This window comes from Balearica regulorum, chromosome 20 (assembly GCF_011004875.1).
Source record: "Balearica regulorum gibbericeps isolate bBalReg1 chromosome 20, bBalReg1.pri, whole genome shotgun sequence".
Lineage (NCBI taxonomy): Eukaryota > Metazoa > Chordata > Aves > Gruiformes > Gruidae > Balearica > Balearica regulorum.
The window spans coordinates 6953003-6973060 of NC_046203.1; the positions used below are offsets into that span (position 1 = coordinate 6953003).

General features: G+C 42.0%; 1 protein-coding gene across 1 annotated transcript in view; it reads left to right on the forward strand.

Annotated features, from left to right (window-relative positions):
- The window catches only part of DNM1 (dynamin 1), a 68342-nt gene that overhangs the window by 9605 nt on the left and 38679 nt on the right, over positions 1-20058 (forward strand). Inside the window, 5 exon segments of the mRNA XM_075772337.1 lie at positions 15199-15272; positions 15833-15982; positions 17366-17569; positions 18067-18165; positions 18852-19012. Of these exon segments, the coding sequence (XP_075628452.1) occupies positions 15199-15272; positions 15833-15982; positions 17366-17569; positions 18067-18165; positions 18852-19012 (688 nt within the window).

Below are 20058 nucleotides of genomic sequence, written 5' to 3' on the forward strand. Positions count from 1 at the left end.
TCTGCAAATGTCTTTACAGCAGAGTTAACTTACCCTGGAGAGTACTAGAAAAAAACCTATTATTTTTGCTATTTTTTTTTGAGACTGGAGATCCAGGGATGGGGGAGGCTGAGCTGATTTTTTTAGAACAAGGTAAAAAAACTTGATGTTTTTGTACAGTTCTTCCTCTTTGCCTTCCTGCCACTCTTGCATGTGTAAAGGCAGAGGAAGTTATGTAGGATCTGACAAATTACCAGGCTGTTTCAGCTCCAAGAGCTCTTTCTCATCCAGGTAATTGTAAATGTCTACAAACAGGGGCTTCCATTTGCCACCTGCCTCCCAGCACAGGAACAATTCTCTGTCAGCAGGGGAATACACCTGATGACCTGCTAGTTCAGAATTAAGCTGGTAAAAACCAAAGCTCTAACCCTCACAATTTTTATGCTGATATTTAGCTCCACTGACTTGCTTATGATTTACTCTGAACTTACACTGCTCTGAGTCAGGATGGGGCCCCCTTGATTCTAGTACATGTGTTATGTTTTCTCTCTTTCTGATTGCTGTGATCTCTTGAGTAATCTCTGGCCATTTCTTAAGCTGATTGTGCTTTTACTTTTAATAGAAGCTCCTCTATGAATAGCTGGGAATTGCCTGAGTGTGGTGGTGGCCTTGAGAGGAGATCTGTTGCAGTGGGGCTGTAGCTAGAGGTAAGGAGGGGATTGGTACGTACCAAAACGCAGAATACCCTCAGGGACTGGTGCATGACGTGTCACTCTGCAGAGCTAATGCTGCAGCTCCAGTGCTGAAACTCAGGTTACCTCTTCCACATCTGTGCGGCTCTCAGCAGAGGTCCCAGTAATATACTTCTCCCCTCTGGGATGTGCTACTCTGATTTGATGTTCCTCTTCCTAGGCATTACTTTCTGTTTATGCCTGTTCATACAAGATGTGTTATGCCAGGCCTGCAAACTACCTGGCACCTCAAACTCATCTTAGAGAAAGAGGTCCATTTCCTGCATGAATTTGTATAGACTATTGAAAGAATGATATTTAAAGAATAAGGAATACTTACTGCAAAAGAACAAGTGAGGCACTGCATTAGCACTTGGTATTTTGCTAACTTCTGTTTGGGCAAAGTTGAATTCCAACTGGACACCTGGACAGGCAAAACCAAATGTTATTGGATTTCCATTTCCCAAAATCACTGTATTGGTTTGGAGGGGTAGGGGGAAGATACCAGTGGAAGGAATTTAGATAAACCCTTTACTTGTGGAAAATAGGGGAAGGAATGGAAGACCAGAAGACTCTGATCTGTTTGTCCAGGTTACTATGCCACATTTTTGCTATAGATTCACAGTGCCCATTAATAGGCAACAGCAGTTTTGACCCTCCTCTGCTTTTTGAATTTAAGCCCTAAAAATTTTCCGTGAAGACTTGAACTCCTTTAGAAATTCTGTGGATGCGTAGCTGTATATATACTTGCCATTTTGTCCCTTCCTATGGTCACTGCCCAAACTTGAGAAAAATGTTCCCTGGCACATGAGAAGTGCTGTTCCACTGGTTGGTCAAAAGGCTGCTGATAGACGATAAGAACCAGCCAGGAGGTCAAAAGCTCATGTCTTCTGGGACTGTTGATCCAACTTTAATTCTGGTATAGCCTGAAATGGAGATGTCTTGTGTGGTTTTTGAAGTAGAGTTTAATGCCTCTGACTTTGCTTTGCACTAGAGGTGTTTAGCAGTCAGTCTACTGTTTTTTTCTTCAAGGGCTTGAGAAGCAATGCCTCTGCACTGTGTTTCCAGCCAGGGTGATCCTAATTATATCTGAAACTGCAGAGGTGCAGTACATAGCGAGGAGCTTGGCACTGTTCCTGCATACTTCTCCAGGCAGAGCTGAGATATAAATTGGCATCTTAAATTCCCTCTGCAGGACAACCATGCATCTTGGATGGTTTGGTCAATGCCAGAGTGCGGCATAACTCTGTTACCCCACAGAACTCTGCCCTTCCTACCTGGCCTGTTGGAAGGGAAGCAGCCTATCTCCCCATCCACAACACACTCTGCCTCTTATTGCTGACCCAAGATAAATTATCAGGGTACATGTATTCAATTTTATAAACCCACCACCCATGTCTGGCCACTAATAGCACATTGTGGCTTGAGGTACCACCTCCTTTCCTCATACAACTTCTGTTTGGGTTTGTATTAGTGGGCTCATCAAAGTGATTTTGCCTTTTCCAATGAACTCTTTCAGTTGTCTGTACCCTTTATGGTATTCAGGCTCTGGGGAGACTGTCTTCTTTTCCAGCATACAGAGCTGTCTGGGAGTGGAGGAAGTGTCATACTGCAGTGATGAAATGTGCTTTGAGCTATGTTTGTTCTTCTTCTAGGTCTTGCAGCAAATACCAGGACTCCAGAGGTGATGGAGTTTTGACAAGAAATCTAAGATGATACTTACCATGAGTGTTTGATATCTTTGGGTCTGCCATTGTACCTGGTTTCCTTCTCTGAAGGAGAGAAGGGCAAAAAGGGGGATAAACCCCTTTTTATCCAGAGTCTCCATGTGACAAATAGCTTGAATATTAGTTACTGCTGCATAGTCTAGTGGTGTCCTTGAACACAGGAGAGCCTTTACTGCTGGAAAACCTTTAGTCTAGACTCAGCTGCAGCCTGACTCCAGAGAGCTAGGACAGATTAAGACACACTAGTGGTGGGAAATAGCAAGGTCAGCCTGTTGTTCATTGGTCTTAGCATACATTAATCCCAGGGTGTTACTGTGGCTGTGCTTTCCAATCAGTCATTCCTGTCCCAGAGTTTTAGTGTACAGCTTGTCCTTTTGTTTTCTCCCAGCTCAAGTTGCAGGTGCTGTACAGGTCATCTTTTTCAGGGCTGCAACCCTTCTGTTATGGCAAAGCCAGGATTTGTCTGTAGATTTGGTTGTTCCAAAGCAGAGCGGTGTTACTGCAGTATTATGACAGATCAGTGCGGCTTGAGAAAGAGACGAGCAAAGATGCTGGGTCATGGGTTTACCTGGCTGTAAAAAAAGTCTTTTTGCTACTGCCATCAGGACTGGACTAATTTGATGCTTTAGGGTGTTGTTGATGCTTGGTATTGCTGCCTTGGAGACTGGAAGTTGCAGGGAGATTCTGGAGATAAAATGTGCGTGACACTTTTTTGCCGGGGTATATATGCTTTGGAGGAAACAAAAGGAAAACTTGCTTTCATGCTATGATGGTGAAAATTCAGCAAGGCAGCCAGAAAGGTCCAGTTTACAGCTTCTGGGGTAGAGAATACATCATGCTAGTACAGTATTTCTTGTACCTGTGGCTCTGGAGGCCTCTGGACCCAGCCAGTGCTGTGGTTGCTTTTTCCCTTGAATCCTGATATTGCTACCCAGATCTGGTGTTTTGTTTTCTTAAATGAGTGAAAGCAACCTTGTTTTCTTTCTCCTGGTATTGTAATTCTTGACATCAAAGCTGTATTTTCCACAAATGTGTAATCCTTACTGCCACATCCGTTCAGGATACACCAGGCTACTTATTCTCTTGAGTTCCTAGTATTGTAATGTAAAATCAGTGCTGTGTTATTCTTTACCTTGAATATCCCAAGGCAGCAAGCAAGATCCAGGACTTCATTTTTTTTAATTACCCAAAAGATCCCAGAGGAAGCTGCACAGCAGCAGTGCTGCAGTTTTCTACTCCCTCAAGACTTTTGTTCCCCAGGAAATAGCTGCAGCCCAGAGTCAATGCAGCATTTGCTATAATGGGCAGTGACTTTTTGAGATCAGGCAATGCACTGTAGGCTGTACCACTCTCTAAATAATCCTCCGCAGTAAAATGCAGGGTTCCAAACAAGAAAATCCATTTGTATTGGGGTTTTTTTTTCAGGTAAAAACTATAAAGAGGAAATTGGCTCATGAGTGCACTTGAGGTATTGGAGTGCCCTGTTTTCCTTTCCCATCTGTGTTCTACGTCCTTACGTATTCAGGGCTAACCCATCTGCAGGAAGGTAGCAGGGAGGGATCTGGCAGACAAGTCAATGCTCAAAATGGAGGAGGGGAAGGATATTCCTGATTCATTATCACAGCAGAGATGAACTGAAGCAAATGACATCTTGGGTGAGATGGTCAGTTTTGTATGCCGGGAGTACCCCTTGTTTTTCCTGCAAACTCTTGACCTATAGCTGTAGACACTTGCTTAAAATCTCTCAGCCTCAGCAGCTTGGGGCTGATGATGCACAGCAGTGAGGGATGCAGGAGCTGTGTGGACATCAAACTGATTTGTTTCTATGGAAACAAGTAGATTTCACCATGTTGTAGGGAAGTAGGAGGGGAATTATCCCCCTGGGCCTGGTTCTGGCTCTCGGATTGGATTGGTTGCTGCACTGCAATTGTAGAGCAGCAGCCCATGAAGGGATTATCTAGCTAGTCAGTGATCACAGCTAGGGAGAGAAGCACGTGGATCCAATCTGCTCCTATTGCAGGCTTCCTTGGTGGGGATGACACAAGGCATTGTTATTGTGTGCCAGGATTCCCAGGGTCACAGCCCTCTGTGGCACTTAAAAGCAAAGAATTGAACCTTGGTCACCCATAGCCAGAAAGGTGGCCTGCATTACAGTACAGGCAGCTGCAGCTGTGTATCCTGCCCAGACTTTTCATCACCTTGGCCATCCCAATTGAACTGTGCTGATACTTCAGCACACCTTCTGGGCAAGAGCTGAGAACTATTTGTGGTATCTGCAAGGACTGGGGGGAAGCTGAGATCTTTCAGACAGGCTTCAAGCGTGGCTTGCTGATGAAATTGTATGTCCTGTTATATTTGGTGTACTGCTTTCAGAAAGTCTTGGCACCTGAAGTCCTGTGACTGGGGGTGATGATTTTGAAACCTTTTTTTCTAAAATGAAAGTTAATCTCATGAAACCAGAGAAGGAATCAAAGGATGCATATAAACCTTGGTCAACAGGTTCACATAAGAACAGCAGTTACTAAACCCCATGTATTTCTAGTGGTCTGCAGTACTGGGTTTGTTTGAATGGACCTTGTGCAAGATCTTAGCACTGATCCTTCAGAAGGGCTGACCAACACCTCTGTATTTCAGGCTCTAATGTTCTAAAGGTATTTGTCTGTCTAGGCCCCAGCAGTGACTCTGAGAGGGAAAGCTTAGATTTCTAGATAGAAGCAGACCATGGAAAACTGGCAAAAATGGTAATGTGTGTTTGAGCCTTTTCCCAAGGTATTCCGTTGTCTGTTCTCTTCTTCCCCTCCTACAAATGTAGTGCAGGAGCTGTGTAACCTTCTCTAATAGAAAGAAATTCCATTTGCTTGGTTTCTGTCTCCCCTCACTGTATATGGGGACTTCAGTACATGTTATGTAAACCGAGTTAGGGATGGAGTGCAGCTCTACCAGAAATTCTTGCTTTATGCTTTGTAACAGCCAGTTTGTTGACTGGATGTGGTAACCCTTGGTTATGGGTTTGCAGGGGTGCATCAGAACAATGTAGCAACATCTCTGCCTTACTTTCAGATCATCTAAATATATATATAATGCACCTTGAAAGTCAGGCCAGATCCTGCTGTAAGGTCTACCAAGCGTAAAGCTGTGGCGTACTGGCTTCCTTGGAATTACTGTAGACATACAGCAGCAGAAATCCCTGGGGCAAACTCTTGGCTGTACCCATTTACTCTGTGGGCTGGCAGGCCCCCATGCCATTGAATAAAAGTGTAATACCTAAAGTGTAAGAATGCTCTGGACCTCCTTGGATGTCTCTTGCCCTGTGGAAGCAGTACAGCCACAAAGCTTTTTAGTTCTGCATCAGATTAACTTGTGCAGGGAGAGAGACTCTAGTGCAGCCATGACTTGGCATAACGCATACAGCTGTATTCCAGATTTTGATGTACCCTGAAGCTAGTGGAGTGTGAAACAGGAAAAATCAATCCAAAGGATTCAAATAAAAATAAACAATAGAAAAAAACCCTTTTTATTTCATCCCACTGGTTCCAGAGACCTGCATAGAGGCATGTGCAGGAGAGATGCTGAGAGAGATAGAAAGAAGGGAGATGGGGAAAGAGTTACTGAGAAAGGTACTGACTGCAGTGGCTCCTGGGAACCAGTCTGTGCAGGCAGAGATAAGCCAGAAAAGCAGAATTTGGTGCACTCTGGAAGAGCTTTAGTGCACTATGGGAGGGGTAGAGGGAGAGCTGTTTCTAAGCAAGCATTCATGTAAAAATTGGTATGCACTTTTTTGCTTTAGCAGTGTTTGTAAAGGTGCTGCAGGCTGATGTCTGAACATGGCCACTGCAGCTGAAGTGGCCTATCCCCTCTCTAGTTGTCTGAGCCCCCTCAGCCCACGCTTGACTCATAAATGTGTTCTGAGTGGAGGAAACACATTTTTGATTAACACTTTTGATGTTGAAGGCATGTGAGTCCTCCCAGAGACCCACAAGAGCACATAAATATGACAATGCATTTCAGTAACAAAAGGCTTTATTCTGTTCTGTAGGAAAGAGAAGATCTATCCTCTGCCAAAAGTTACCAAGAAGGTGACAGAGGACACTACTGGAGACTGTTACCTCTGTATATCTGGATCAGTGGCCAAGTAATTGTGCTGTGTCCCATGACAAGAAGACAAGCCCTATGGCTGAGATGGAAGCTCATTCAGCTGCTGTCTCTCCGTGGCACATCATTTAGTCCCAAATGTCAGTGAAACAAACCCCACCATTATGCTTGTTCATGAGGAACTGGATTTGTCTCGCCAGACTTACTGTATGTAGGCTTTCAAACAGCTAGCCATGCAGTTTTCTATGGAGGTGGATTCTCTTGGAGGGGGCATTCTCCTGAAAGGTTTCCTGTCTTTTTGGCAGAGCCTGTGATGTGGGGTCATTGTGGTTTTTGAAATGTTGCCTTTTGCAGTAGATGTAGTTTTCTTATGTAGCTTTATTTACTTCATATGTTAACTCTATGAATGCACCAGTGTTTTTCTTCTTACTTTGAATAAAGTGAGAGCGCAGCATGGGAAAAATGTGCAGGAGTTCAGAACACCACATGTACTGGTCAATTGTAAAAGGGACAGAGGAAACAGAACAGAAAGGTGATTCTTGCAGTGAGAATCATAATGTCAGTTGTGGAGTAGGATGTGTGTGTGAACATATAATACATCCTATTTCTACACTCAAGTTTTTTTTCTTACAGTGCGTTAGCATAGTTGCTGTCCTTTCATGTTTGAAGATCACAGTGCCTCAGTCTCTGCATAAAACCTTAATAAAGGTTTATATCTGACAGAATACACCTCACACTTGCTGGGGACCTGCGCGGGTATCCACTGCAGTACTGTGCAAAAGAATAGAAGAACTCAAGGCAGATTGGGCAATAGGAGAAGGTGCAAACTTCAGAAGTTACTTTCCAGTTCATCACCTATCCCCTCTGACTCTTTTTTGAAAATTATCCAGTAGTATGCTATAAATGGGTCCAGCTTATACTAGCATTTGTGCTTTGCACTGGTCAGAGAGCATTTGTGAAGCTTGTAAGAACTCACCTTATGGACAGCAAACTCCCAAAGCTGAAGAGGTCTGCTTTGCCCTTCTTGGTTACCTATCTGGAGAGCTGTACTGGAGGGAAACAGCTAGGTGTTGGAGATGCTGTTTCAGTGCCAGAACTACTTAATAAAGCAATTGTAAGTGTTCCAAGTCAGCACAATAGTGACAACCTCCCTTTACACTACTGTTAATAGGAACGCAAGGTACAAGGCAATGGGAAGCCTTCTCTTTAAATTTTTTGTTTCTGCTAACATGTATATTATGATGACACTCATGAACTATTGCCTGTCTTTATTTTTCACAATTGTATTCTTGAATAATGAATCATTGTACACAATAACATTGCCAGTATGCTAGAATGTGGTATACTTACAATAGATCTTTATTTCTATATGTATCCATTGTGTGACCAGTATCAATTACACCCTAAGAAATTATATTACACCAAGCTTATGAAATTGCTCTCTTTCACTGTGGGTCAAGGCTAGACACACTGTTGTGTTATGGAAATTGGCAGATAAAGGACATGCATCCCCTGGCTTAAACTTTTCTGAGTCTAAAAGTGCTAATCTTAATGGAAAAAAGGTGGCTACCTGGGAATGAGACTTATCATGTGATTATGAGTCTGTAGGACTGGTGTCCAAGTTCACATGATGCAACATGAAAGGAAGATGAAAGCTAAAGGCAGAGAAAAACATATAGAATAGCAGGTCCATGGGTGATTTTTGTTCATAATGCACCTGCTTTTAAATGCTTGCTGTTCATGTTGGCCTGTCTGGCTTTTTTTGTCTGAGAAGCACTTTGGTTCGTGGAAGATAAGAGCCCATAGAGGCCACAAAGTCAGCAGGAAAGGAAAGTCTAAATCTGTAATGCAGCCCTATTGTTAACCTTCTGGGTGACAGAGGAAAGAACAGATTTGTCCTTGTTCTTGCCCCATGTCTGAGTTACAGAATTGCTTGTTGAATGTACTTGCATGTCACTTGAAGGATCCGACCAGGAAGGTGCTCTCAAGGACAGTTCCTGCATGAGGCTCTACCATCTGGTAGAACTAGATGATGTCTGTTATGAAGGACCACCAGGCTTGAGTTAGTGTTTAAGAAGTGGAAAGCTACTACCATTTCTGATGTGTTTGATCTAGCAATCAATAAGACTAACAGTAAGTATTTTTAGCCTTGCAGATATTCTGTGGCTAATGTGTTGCATAGGTGTCAGCCTGTGTTTTAAGGATTTGAAGACCCATGCTGGACTAAGAGTGTGTTTGAAAACATAGCTGTTGTGCTGTGAGATGAAGTGCTGCTCAGAGAGATTTATAAGCTGCTCATAGAATGCAGCCTGTATGAAGATGTGAACGTTGTCAATCAGTGCAACGATCAGAAGAGTCATACGTCAAAGGTTCTGATGCCCCTAGATTGTCTTGGGATTCTTGTAATGCATCGTGCTATGATGAGCTAATGAAGAAATCTTGGTCTGGATGTGTGTGAATAATGAATGATCAACTATAAGACCTGACAGATGAAGCGAAGATAGCTCTAAGCTGAAGCAGGAGCAGGTCCAAACTTGTGTAACCAGACAGTAAAATCCATAGGGGCAGGAACTGTATTTCTTGCTGTGTATTGGCATAATGCTTTGTGCAGTGCAGTTCTGATTAAATTGCTGTCCCTAGGCACCACCAGAACACAGGAAATAACTAGTGGATTTAAACAGAAACAGACATGTGAAATTGTGGAAGCTGTGTGAATCTTAATTTCTGAAACTAATATAATCTAAATTGGGGATTAATTGCATCCCTTAATACCCTGTTTGTCTGTAGATGTTTAATAAGAACTCAAATTGGAATTAAATGATCAGATGGTCAGCACTCTTCTGTTCTTTGGAACTACTTCTATGTTTCCATAAGCTGCTGTTTTGGCTTTTTAATTGAGGCTTTACCTTTTCTAGTGCATCCTAATCCAAGAATCTCAAAGGACTGACAAACAATAAACTGTAAGGATGCTGTATTGTTATATCTAGACTAGGCCTAGATTTGTATTTCAAAGCCTTCTACAAACAGCTTTACAAGCCTTCCAGCTTCCCTGGAGGGAAGGAAAGTAAGTGATGGTAGAAGTATTTGGTCTGTCTTCCGTTTAGAACAAGACATGGTACCGTGAACTTGGTTCTGTTGTTGACTGCCAATAACTTCTGTTGCAACTTCAGCGAAGACTAAAATCATGCATGAAAAGCTTAGGATCAAAGTCCTTTCAGAAATACAGATTACTAGTGGATGAAGAAGGTGCAAACCTGCTTTAATTCTGTGGTACAAAGAGTAACTTGTTCACAAGGCTCAATGAACTAGGGGCAAAATTAATTTTATAGTTCAGGAGTCCTAGCTGCCTGCCCTGTGAACTGACAGATGTTCTTGGGTTTCCCTGTATATGTATCTTCTATGTAACTTTCTGTTCTGAAATTGAGTTCTTGCTGGGTTGAGAGCTGGACTTGTAAAAATGCATTTGTAGTGCCGCATAAAGGATTGCAGTAAGCCTTCTTGGCCAGCTGTATTAAAGTTTCTAGAACATATGAGTAAAAATACAGTGTTTCTGTTGGGTCTCTCTCTGCAGATCTGCATTAATGCAGTCTCTTCTCATGGGTGTATTTATAGCTGAAATTAATAAGAGGCCCCCTGAGGCTTATCAAAAGATCACTATGTAGTACTAAGAAATTTAAAGCAATGAGCTGCAAAAAAGTAGACTGTTTATATGCAGTGCAAAGGAGATGGCCAGCAGAGGTGCTTTTCCGCTTGAACTTGATGGAAGGAGGGAATGCACAATGCTCACGCTTGTAGGGGAAGAGTATCTATGGAGGAGCAGTTGCAGTCTGAGCTGGTATGTGGGGATGCTGTTAGTATGTTACCTTCCTTCACTGTTAGGAAGTTATGGTTGCCACTGCTGAATGTCATGGCTACAAGGTCATAGGCAGGTTACCTGCAAATGCTATATTGGTGGAATTAAATGCCACTGTAACTGCTAGCCTTAGAGCACAAACCTAAAACAGCGAGCTAATCCACTTCTAGCAAAGCATGGACAGAATTGCTCATGCAATCACTTTTCTCTTGTGTTACCAGGTTTGAGAACATTTATTCTAACAAAGCAGATGAATCAGGCATGATATGGCTGTAACTATCACTGAGATGCTGGAAGACTAGTTTCTCCTCCAAAGATCTAGTTATCTCTTGTTTAACATCAAGATCAAGTGTTTGACCAAAGGAGTAAACCAGTGGTTTTTTGACTAGCAAATTGTGTGTGTTCATTAGGAGCAAACATGGCCCTACTGTAGCAAACCAGCTCATGCAAATCTCTTCTTTTAATGGAGACAATCACACTTTCTTCAATGTAGTAGCAATGAATAAACACAAGAAACTTGTCTGGAAATTTCAATATGTGCCTCTTCAGGAAATCCCAAACTTTTCATATGGGTATCTGTCCTACTTTTTACTGCATCTGTCAATGTTTTCTTCCCTTTACATACGATTATATGTTGAATTATACAAGCAGTTTGTTAACCTCCTGTGTTTTACGAATAGTCTAGAGGGAAATGTCTTTGGTCCATGTTACCTTTAACTTCTAATCCTCTGTACTGTGCAAGTCATTTAATGAACTCTGAAATTTGTTTATAGAGCAAACGTGCTTTTTCTGTCATTAATAGCACCTTTTTGTTCTGTAGGATTCCAGGATACCTACTGCATGGAGGTTTTTTGTATAGAGTGTCTGGCTTTCATTTAAAAAAACTAGTAGGGAAATGCCAAGTCCCCAGTGCCCTGATTATAGATGCATGACATCAAGATTGCCTTAATATGTTTCTGACATGTTTGGATTTTGTTTGAATGTTGCTCTGCAGTAACTGCTAGATCATTTTCTGTCCCTCCAATATTTCTTTACTATTGCATTACTAATGCAGCTTTCAGCCCAAATCTGTACTTTAATGCAGCTCTGCATACCAAAATAGAAATAAGATTGGAAGGGATGATGTGATTGGGTTTGCCCTGAGGTAGCTGTGAAGCTAGTTGAGAACATCTGTGAGCACTTCAGAAGTGAACAAAGCAAAATATAACAATCAATGCCTTTTCACATCACTTCCCTGCCTGAACCTTTTCAGCCTGAGACCCATCTGGATTTGCATCCTTGGTTCTTTTTGTTGTCTTTGTTTAGAAGAGGAGATCTACCACTGGTCAGACCAAGAATTTAGTTAGCTCAATATCCTTTCTCTGACAGTAGTTAATAAAAGATGAGTGTGAAATATGTATAAATAAGTCTTCCAATAACTGGCAGTTTGGGGAATGTAGCTGATCTGAGCCTAGTTTTCCAACTCTGATAAAAATGCTTGGAACTGCATTGCTAGAACTGATACCTCAATATCTTGATAAGGAATTTGGAGTCAATAGCTAAGCAAAAAGATACAAGCAAATTAAGTATTTATATATTCCCTGAATACAGCTTCTCTGTTTTAACTGCTGTTTCGCTGTGTTTTCTGGATAAAGTGTAGCCTGAAGAAGTGGCACAGTGTGGTATTCCTGCTTAAAAGCATAGGAAATTAAATGTTATCATGCCACTTGTGTGTTACAAACAAAGCAACAAAAAAGGACTTTTTAGTTCTTAAGATACAAAGTGAAGGAGGAAAACAGAGTTGTTGCCCTCAACCTAACTGAATAACATATTTCAGGAACAAAGTCTTGTATAGTGATGTATGTAATGATGCTGCTTTTAATGTCATGCTAGGGGCTGCCTTGTCTTAGAAGTAGAATCCCAGCTGCCCTCATTGTCTGATCACTCGGAGCCTTACAGCATGTTATCTCTGAAGACTTTTTCCATCTTTATTTCCCCGTTGAGCCTTGCTACTGTACATTTTCTGTGCTGGAATAGAATAAGCCAGTTTATCTAACCCTTCTGCTCTTGTCTGCCCAAGTCATCTGGCATGTGGTTGTTCTTATCTCATGTACTGTTTCCCTGATTCTATCTTAATTTCATCGCTTTGTGCTGGTCTTTCTGGGAGCAGTAGGTGTGGGTGTAGATCTTTCCCCTGGCTCCTAAGTGGACTCAAAACCTGGGCTGGGCATGTTGTCCATGCCACATATGCTCTGTTGTTGTATTTTATTTACAGAAGCAATGTACTATGCCTACTGCAAGAGGGCAGGCAAGACTCCCATGCACTGCCTTCTCCTTGGTGTCCAGCCAGCTTGCTGCAGAATTTACTAATCTGTACTTTTTAGTGTTTATGATTTGAATGGCTCAGCTGGAGCAGAAGGAAGGAGTTTGTCCAGGAGACTGTAGAGAGAAAGAAGGTGAATAAAAGAATAGGAAATAATACTGATACAATGGGGTGATACTGCGTCGATTGTATTTTTATAAAGCTTCTTGTCTGTAACTCCTGATAGGAGTCAAACATAGAGAAAACTTCAAAGTTGAACTTCATGTACCCCCCCAATAGTTTGTGGATGAGAACACACATTCATTTTTTTCATATTAGGGATCAGATTGCACATGTTTTCGCTCAAAATTAAAGCAGCACTAAGATTGTTGATTTAGGTGACTAGATTTGCCTAATGGATTTGTTTTCTTGTTTTCTATGAGGGCTTAGTGTTTTTCCTTGGAATAGTCTGTGAACTACTCATTTCACACAATAAATTGGATTTTTTTTTTTCATAATGCTGGAACCCAGATGCCACATAGATTTTTTTTTTTTTTTTCATCTGCCTTTGTCCTGATTTTTGAGTTTTTGCCTTTGTAGCTATGACAAGGACAGCAGAGAAATCAGGATTTTGGCCAAAGCAGAAAACTTCAGGAAAACACAGAACACATCATGAGTGGAATCTTAATTCCTAAAGAGCTCATGCTTGTAAATGTGGGTGGTGCTTTTCTTACAGTAAAGCAGGATTTGATACTGCAAGTTGGAGATCAGTAACTAGAGTATTGTCTCAGTGTGCTAGAAATGGAATCTATAGTAATAAAATATGTTTTTCTCAGGTACAGTAAGTTCAAAATAAGTCAGTGCAGCTGAAATGGATTTGTTATGCTAAAAACTGATGCTAGGGTAGGACTCATTCACATATTGACCACAGACATCTATAGGAGTGGAGCTGAGGCAGCAGAAAGCTGCTGGAATGATGCAATGCCTCAAAGATTCCAGGGTTAATCCCACTGGAATGGAAAAACTAGAGCTGTATTATTTGAAAAACAAATGAAAGACAAACCCCAGTTAACTCTTTATACTTCTGAAAAGTCTGAAATAATAAGAATAGGTTACAGTCTTATTTTAACTGGTAGAGTTGTAGTGGAGGTCCCACTTGGACTAACTTACAGGAGATATTTTTGAGGTGTTAGTGATTGTAGGATACCTCCTTACCCTCCCTTCACTTGAAACTACTCTACAGTTTTTGATATTATCAAGTTACTCTGACAGCCCCACAGATGGAGAATTACTTTTATAGCTGAGGAAAGGGGAATACAGAGAAGTAGAACTTGGATACAATTACATAGGAAATCAGTGGCCAAACCAGGAGCTGAAACAAAACTGCTCAAGTCCTTGTCTGACGTATTAAAACAAACGCTCATTCCTCATCTTCGCTTCCTTTGTCAGTGTTAAGCTCATGCCAGACTAACAGCAAGATGCTCAAAATGGAGAGCCCTGGATTTCTCATCCACCAGAGTGGTTAGTCACTACTGAATTAGCAAAATTATTCATTGCCACAGCTGTCAGGGGAGGGAGGATCATGTGCCAGAATCCCAGCAGTGTAGGTAGGACTTCTTTTAACAAAAAACCCCTATATTCATGCTGTAGGAACCATGTTTTGAAGTGATGCTTCTCCCACTAGGCAAAGAAGCAATTGATCATATTTTCAGAAGTGCTCAGTGGCTCTTGAAGAGCCATATGAACGGCTGAGTACTTGAAAACCAGGCCACAAACTAGCAAGGTCATCGGCAGATGCTGTAAGAATGCCGAGCTTTGCTCAAAGCTCTTGGATTTGGGAAAAGAAAAAGCGAAGGAGAACTTGTGGGTTGTGGCTGCTAAGTCAGCATTTGGGGAAGGATAGTGAAAGGCTTCCTTCCTTTGAGATGAAGTACACAAATTCAGGATTCTTGTGAATATAGAAAGAAGCTGCTGCTGCTTTTGCCTTGGCAATACTTATGTCTTGAGCAGTTAGCCAGGAGAAACCCTGGGTGGAGGCAAGCCTTTGGCTGCTGCTTATTCTTTCAGATGTATCATGTGGTGTTTGCCTGCTGGAACAGTGTGGTGTGTTCTCAAGCCCCAAAGTGCAGGCCATGAGTGATTTTGTAGTTTGGGTAACTGTATTTTGTATAAAGGAGGCATGATAGCTTTCAGGCTCTGCTTCAATTTCTCTTTTCTTTCTCATGAAAAAGATTATTTTTTTCTGAAGTACAGACCATTGTTTTAAATGGGCTTGTTAGCTTGGAACTTCAGCTGAAGGAGCTATAGCTGTTACAGACAGGATCAGAGGGGGTGTCTTGTTGAGTACAGACTTCTTCAGAATAACAAGCGCTCATCTTCCTTGAGGAGGAGGACTTGGTTTTAGTGCCTTAAATATTTTTGTGCCCATGGCTGAGACTCCCTGTTAGAATCCATGTATGCTTATAGAAGCAGAAAAGCTGTGAAAAAGGAAGGAAACAATCATTCACTCATCTGAAACTTCCCATTTCATTTCAGGGACTTTCTGCCACGTGGATCTGGCATCGTAACCAGACGCCCGCTGGTTCTGCAGCTGGTAAACGCCAGCACAGGTATATGAGCTACCTTCCCTGTGTGCCCAGCTGGATCACTGTCTTAGTCAAGAAAGGTCCTCTTTGATCAGTGACACTGCTCAGTGTGGAAAAAATAAATAAGAATTTTCCCCAGTAAAAATGACCAGCAGCTTGTTTTCACTTCCACCTGTTTAACATCTGATGCATTAAGTGTTCAGAAGCAAAATGCTTCTTAGTTTTAATTTATTAGGCAAGGCTCCATGACCCTGCTGCTAATCTACTGAAATAAGGGGGTATGATGATTTAATGTAGTGAAAACCCAGTGCGACAACACTGGGATCTGGAGAAGAAAAAAAGACTACAAAGTTCTGTGGTTGGGCTCTTGGGCAGTTCACTGGTTTTGCTGCTTACTTGCAGGATATTTTCATTACCACTGCCCTTAGCATAAGTTAAGATCTCAACCCTTGCCAGACTTCATCCCTTCAACTGTTTTTTTGTTTGTTTGTTTGTTTTGCTTTGGGACATGATGTTTTCATTACACTTTGGGAGTTCCTCTGATTTCAATGACTATTTCTGACACTCTGCTTCTGTTTAAATAGAATATGGTGAGTTCCTACACTGCAAAGGAAAGAAATTCACTGATTTTGAGGAGGTCCGTTTGGAAATTGAGGCTGAAACGGATCGTGTTACTGGCTCCAACAAAGGGATTTCCCCTGTGCCCATCAATCTTCGAGTCTACTCTCCCCATGGTGAGTCCTAATGCAGCATCTGAATCAGGAGATAGATGAGTCAGGTTGCTGCTTTGTCATGAAGTAGACAGAAAGAAAAGAGATGAAATGGGGAGTGTGCTTGGTTTTGACTTTAATCTCCATGTGCCTGGGCCATGCTGTGTATCAAACTGCTAGCATTAGCCATACTGCTAAAACAAGCTTGTCTGCCAGCTGAAGTATCTGACTGCTAGCAGAACTTCTCCTTGAAACAACTGATGTCAGTGCAGAAACTTATTCCTGAGGCTGTTCCTTTCCACCAGTATGGGCACTACAGTGAAGAGCTGCTGTCTCTCTCTGCTTTGCAATACTGCTTTACTGGGCAAATAAATCATAGAATCATAGAATGGTTTGGGTTGGAAGGGACCTTAAAGATCATCTAGTTCCAACCCCCCTGCTGCGGGCAGGGACACCCTCCACTAGACCATGTTGCCCAAAGCCTCATCCAACCTGGTCTTAAACACTTCCAGGGATGGGGCATCCACAGCCTCTCTGGGCAACCTGTTATAGTACCTCACCACTCTAAAGAATTTCTTTCTAACATCTAATCTAAATCGACCCTCCTTCAGCTTAAGGAAGGAATGGAACAAAAAAAAAGTGATGGGGAGAGTGGCTTTCTTGAAGAGCAGTTGCCTTCTGTTTGCATGTAAATACATACTCTGTATAGTTCTCTCCAGGTAGTGCCTGTGTCATACGCCACTGATCTCAGTGGAAAAATTCCACTTAAACAAGGGAGCAGCATAGTCCTAAATTTGCCAGCTCTTTAAATATAAACAGCTCTATAGGCATGTTTTGGAAAGCAGCAGCTCAGTGCTACATAGCATTTGGCTGGGTGGAACTTGTGCTTGATTTTTAGTCTTTATTTTTTCTCTCAGCAAGACAATTAAATAGATATAGGGCTGTATATTGTAGTCCTTCAGGAGAAAGCCCAGCTGACTTTGACAGGAGCGTCCCTTGAAAATAAGGGTGGGAGGACTGAGCTCTTCAATACTGGGGACAACTCTTAATGAGTGGAACCAACTCTTCTGACTCTCCAGTCTCTGTTATGGAGTGAAACAATGTACTGTCATCCCTTCCCTTTCAATGTAGTGTATGTGGAAGGACTTTGAGGGCACAGTTTCCCTGACCAGTGAAAAAACAAGTGGTTTAAAGGGAAGGGTGATGAGGTCATTGATAATCATGACTAGTAACATCTAGCAACTAGTTCTTACTAAACAGTAGCAAAAAGGAACTAGAAAGTTCTGTGTGCCTCTGTGTGTGTCTCTTATTATAGATCAGAGACACTAAAGCTACAGGTGGTACTTATAGACCAGAACATTCTTACCTCAACACTCCCTTGTGCTCTCTCCTGTTTCCTATGTCTAGTCCTGAACTTGACCTTGGTGGATCTACCGGGTATGACAAAAGTTCCAGTAGGGGACCAGCCCCCTGACATTGAGTTTCAGATCAGAGATATGCTCATGCAGTTTGTCACCAAAGAGAACTGCCTCATCCTGGCAGTATCCCCAGCGAACTCTGATTTGGCCAACTCTGATGCCCTGAAGATTGCAAAGGAGGTGGATCCTCAAGGTAAATACCTCTTAATTTTTTACTAGACAGTGGCCTGATTTTTCCTTTTGCTTGTGATTAGTCCAGTATCTGTGGGCTCCTGTCTGTCTTGGGTTGTATCTTCACCAACACACATTCTTCTGAGAGGTGTTAGTGAGTGTTATTGTAATAGAATTTTTGTTATTCCCTTTTCTTCCTTTGTTTGAGCCCCGTTTCTGAAGAGATGAAGGATTTCCTTTCCTTTAGTCATCTCCATTCTGCCTGGCAAAAGTCGGAAAATCTGCACTCAAATCCTTCTCTGTGGCATAGCATGTGCCTGTTTCAGCATGATATAACTGAGAACTGAGCTCAATTTATTGTCTGTTTTGCTCTCATGGCATCTTGAACATGATTGGAACTGTAATGTTTGAGTTCAAGAGCTCTTGAGTAGCAAGTTGGGCAATCTGTAAGCTCTGTGATCAGAGGAAAGCATTACATGAGTTGTTTGCTTGATAAAGTATGTTTGTTTTTTTCCATAGGGCAACGTACTATTGGAGTCATTACTAAGCTGGATCTTATGGATGAAGGAACTGATGCACGAGATGTATTAGAAAATAAACTGCTTCCTCTTCGTAGAGGTATGTTTCCTTATGTTTTGTCCACAATCTCCTCCTATTTTCCCTGTGTGAGGTGTCCTGGCCTCATTCCCGTACTGCAACATCTGTTATAACTTGTGGTTAAGCCATCTCTGTTCCAAGCTGGAACTGAGAAAAGTTGGGGAACAGGGATCAGTCACATTGTTAATAGGAACTTTTAAAGTATTTGTACCTTGATATGTAGTCCTAGCCTTATGCTCTTATCTTTACCTTCTCTTTCCTTCTTTTAATAAGGCAAGCTGCAAAAATGGAACTCCTGTCTAAAAGATTCCTCTCGTCTTTTATCCAGATGAGATTGCCATAGTGTATCAGATGAAATAATTTTGGACTGCAATACATGCTGTGTAGAGCCATAGCGAAGTATCTATTCCAAGGACTTTAACAGAAGAGTCTCAAATGAATGAGACTAGAGTATGCTTTGTGATTGGGGGAACAGTGATAAATAAGCTAGTTCTCAGTTGCATAGTCATTTTTGTCCTGTATATATCAGAACCTGGGCCGTTTGGAGGAAATTCTAGTTTTAAACTCTTCCAATTTGTCCCTAATAAGGTGTTTCACTAGAATTCCCCTTACGCAGTGCTGCTAGCTGGGTAACTTCCTTCTCAGTCTGAGTCCCATTTACATTCTCAGTCCTTGCAACTACCTGATCTCTAACCCCACTCTTACAGGTTACATTGGTGTAGTCAACAGAAGTCAGAAGGACATTGATGGCAAGAAGGACATTCAGGCTGCTCTGGCTGCAGAGAGAAAATTTTTTCTCTCCCACCCAGCCTACAGACACATGGCTGATCGCATGGGAACCCCCTACCTGCAGAAAGTGTTGAACCAGGTATTGTCAACAGTTAAGAAGTGCTGCCCACTATGTCACAAGAATGGCTAGGCTGGCCGTCAGGGCTCTTATGAGATGGAAGGACACAGGAAAAGCTAAAACTTGTGGTCAACAAACTGATAAATACTTTAAATTGCAGAGTGAGACTTCTGAAGACTGGTTAACTCTTCCTCCTGTGCATCATAAAAGGCATTTTGGTGCCAAGTCCTACAAAGTGTGCCTGACTTGTGTAATACTGATAAAGTGAAATGCAGTAAGGCCAATAATGGAGCTTACACACCAAAGACTGCTTTACACACTGCTTTGTCCTCTCAGTGATACTGGTGCAAAATCAATAGTTGGTTCATGGCATTTACGCTATCAGAACGCAAGGTCTTTCTGGTTAAGCTAAAAGATACCTTCTAAATTTCTAGTTGTCTCTGTACCTAACAGTAAGCTGCAAAGATTGATTCAAATGTGATACTGGTAGTCGTTTTCCCATCTATTAAGGCTGTCTTATCTCCTGTCTCATACTGTAGCAACTTATTGTTGCTTCCCCCTCTGCTCCCTTGAAATACTCCCTTAAGTGAAGAATTACTTTGTCCTTTTTCTTCCTTATTTAAATACTCATCTTTAAACTGGAGATTTCCACAGCTGGCTCTGGAAACCCTTTAATTAGAGCCTTATCAGTGGTTTTGGCTCCTTCCACCTTGTCTCGTCACCCTTATTGAAAACGGGCTTCACCACCATCTTGGGTGTCAGTGGTGTGCTAATCTGAAGACAGAATAGCCTTTACCCTGGTGTAAATAGCAAATGCTTATACTTGTATGTGAAGCTTATTTTTGGGTTGGAGTCACAGGCTTGTAGGAATGGGAGTTTTGTACCAGACTAGAAGATAAAATGAAGGTCAAGGATAGAGCAGTGCAACAGGTAGGAGTTGGAGGCAGGATACAACCATCTCATAACTGGTATCTGTCCTGGGATAGACTTTTTATTAGGATCACACCAGAGAGAGGAGCATTCCTCTTTATTTTGTGGAGCGGAGGTAGCAAACTCTTCCCAGTAAG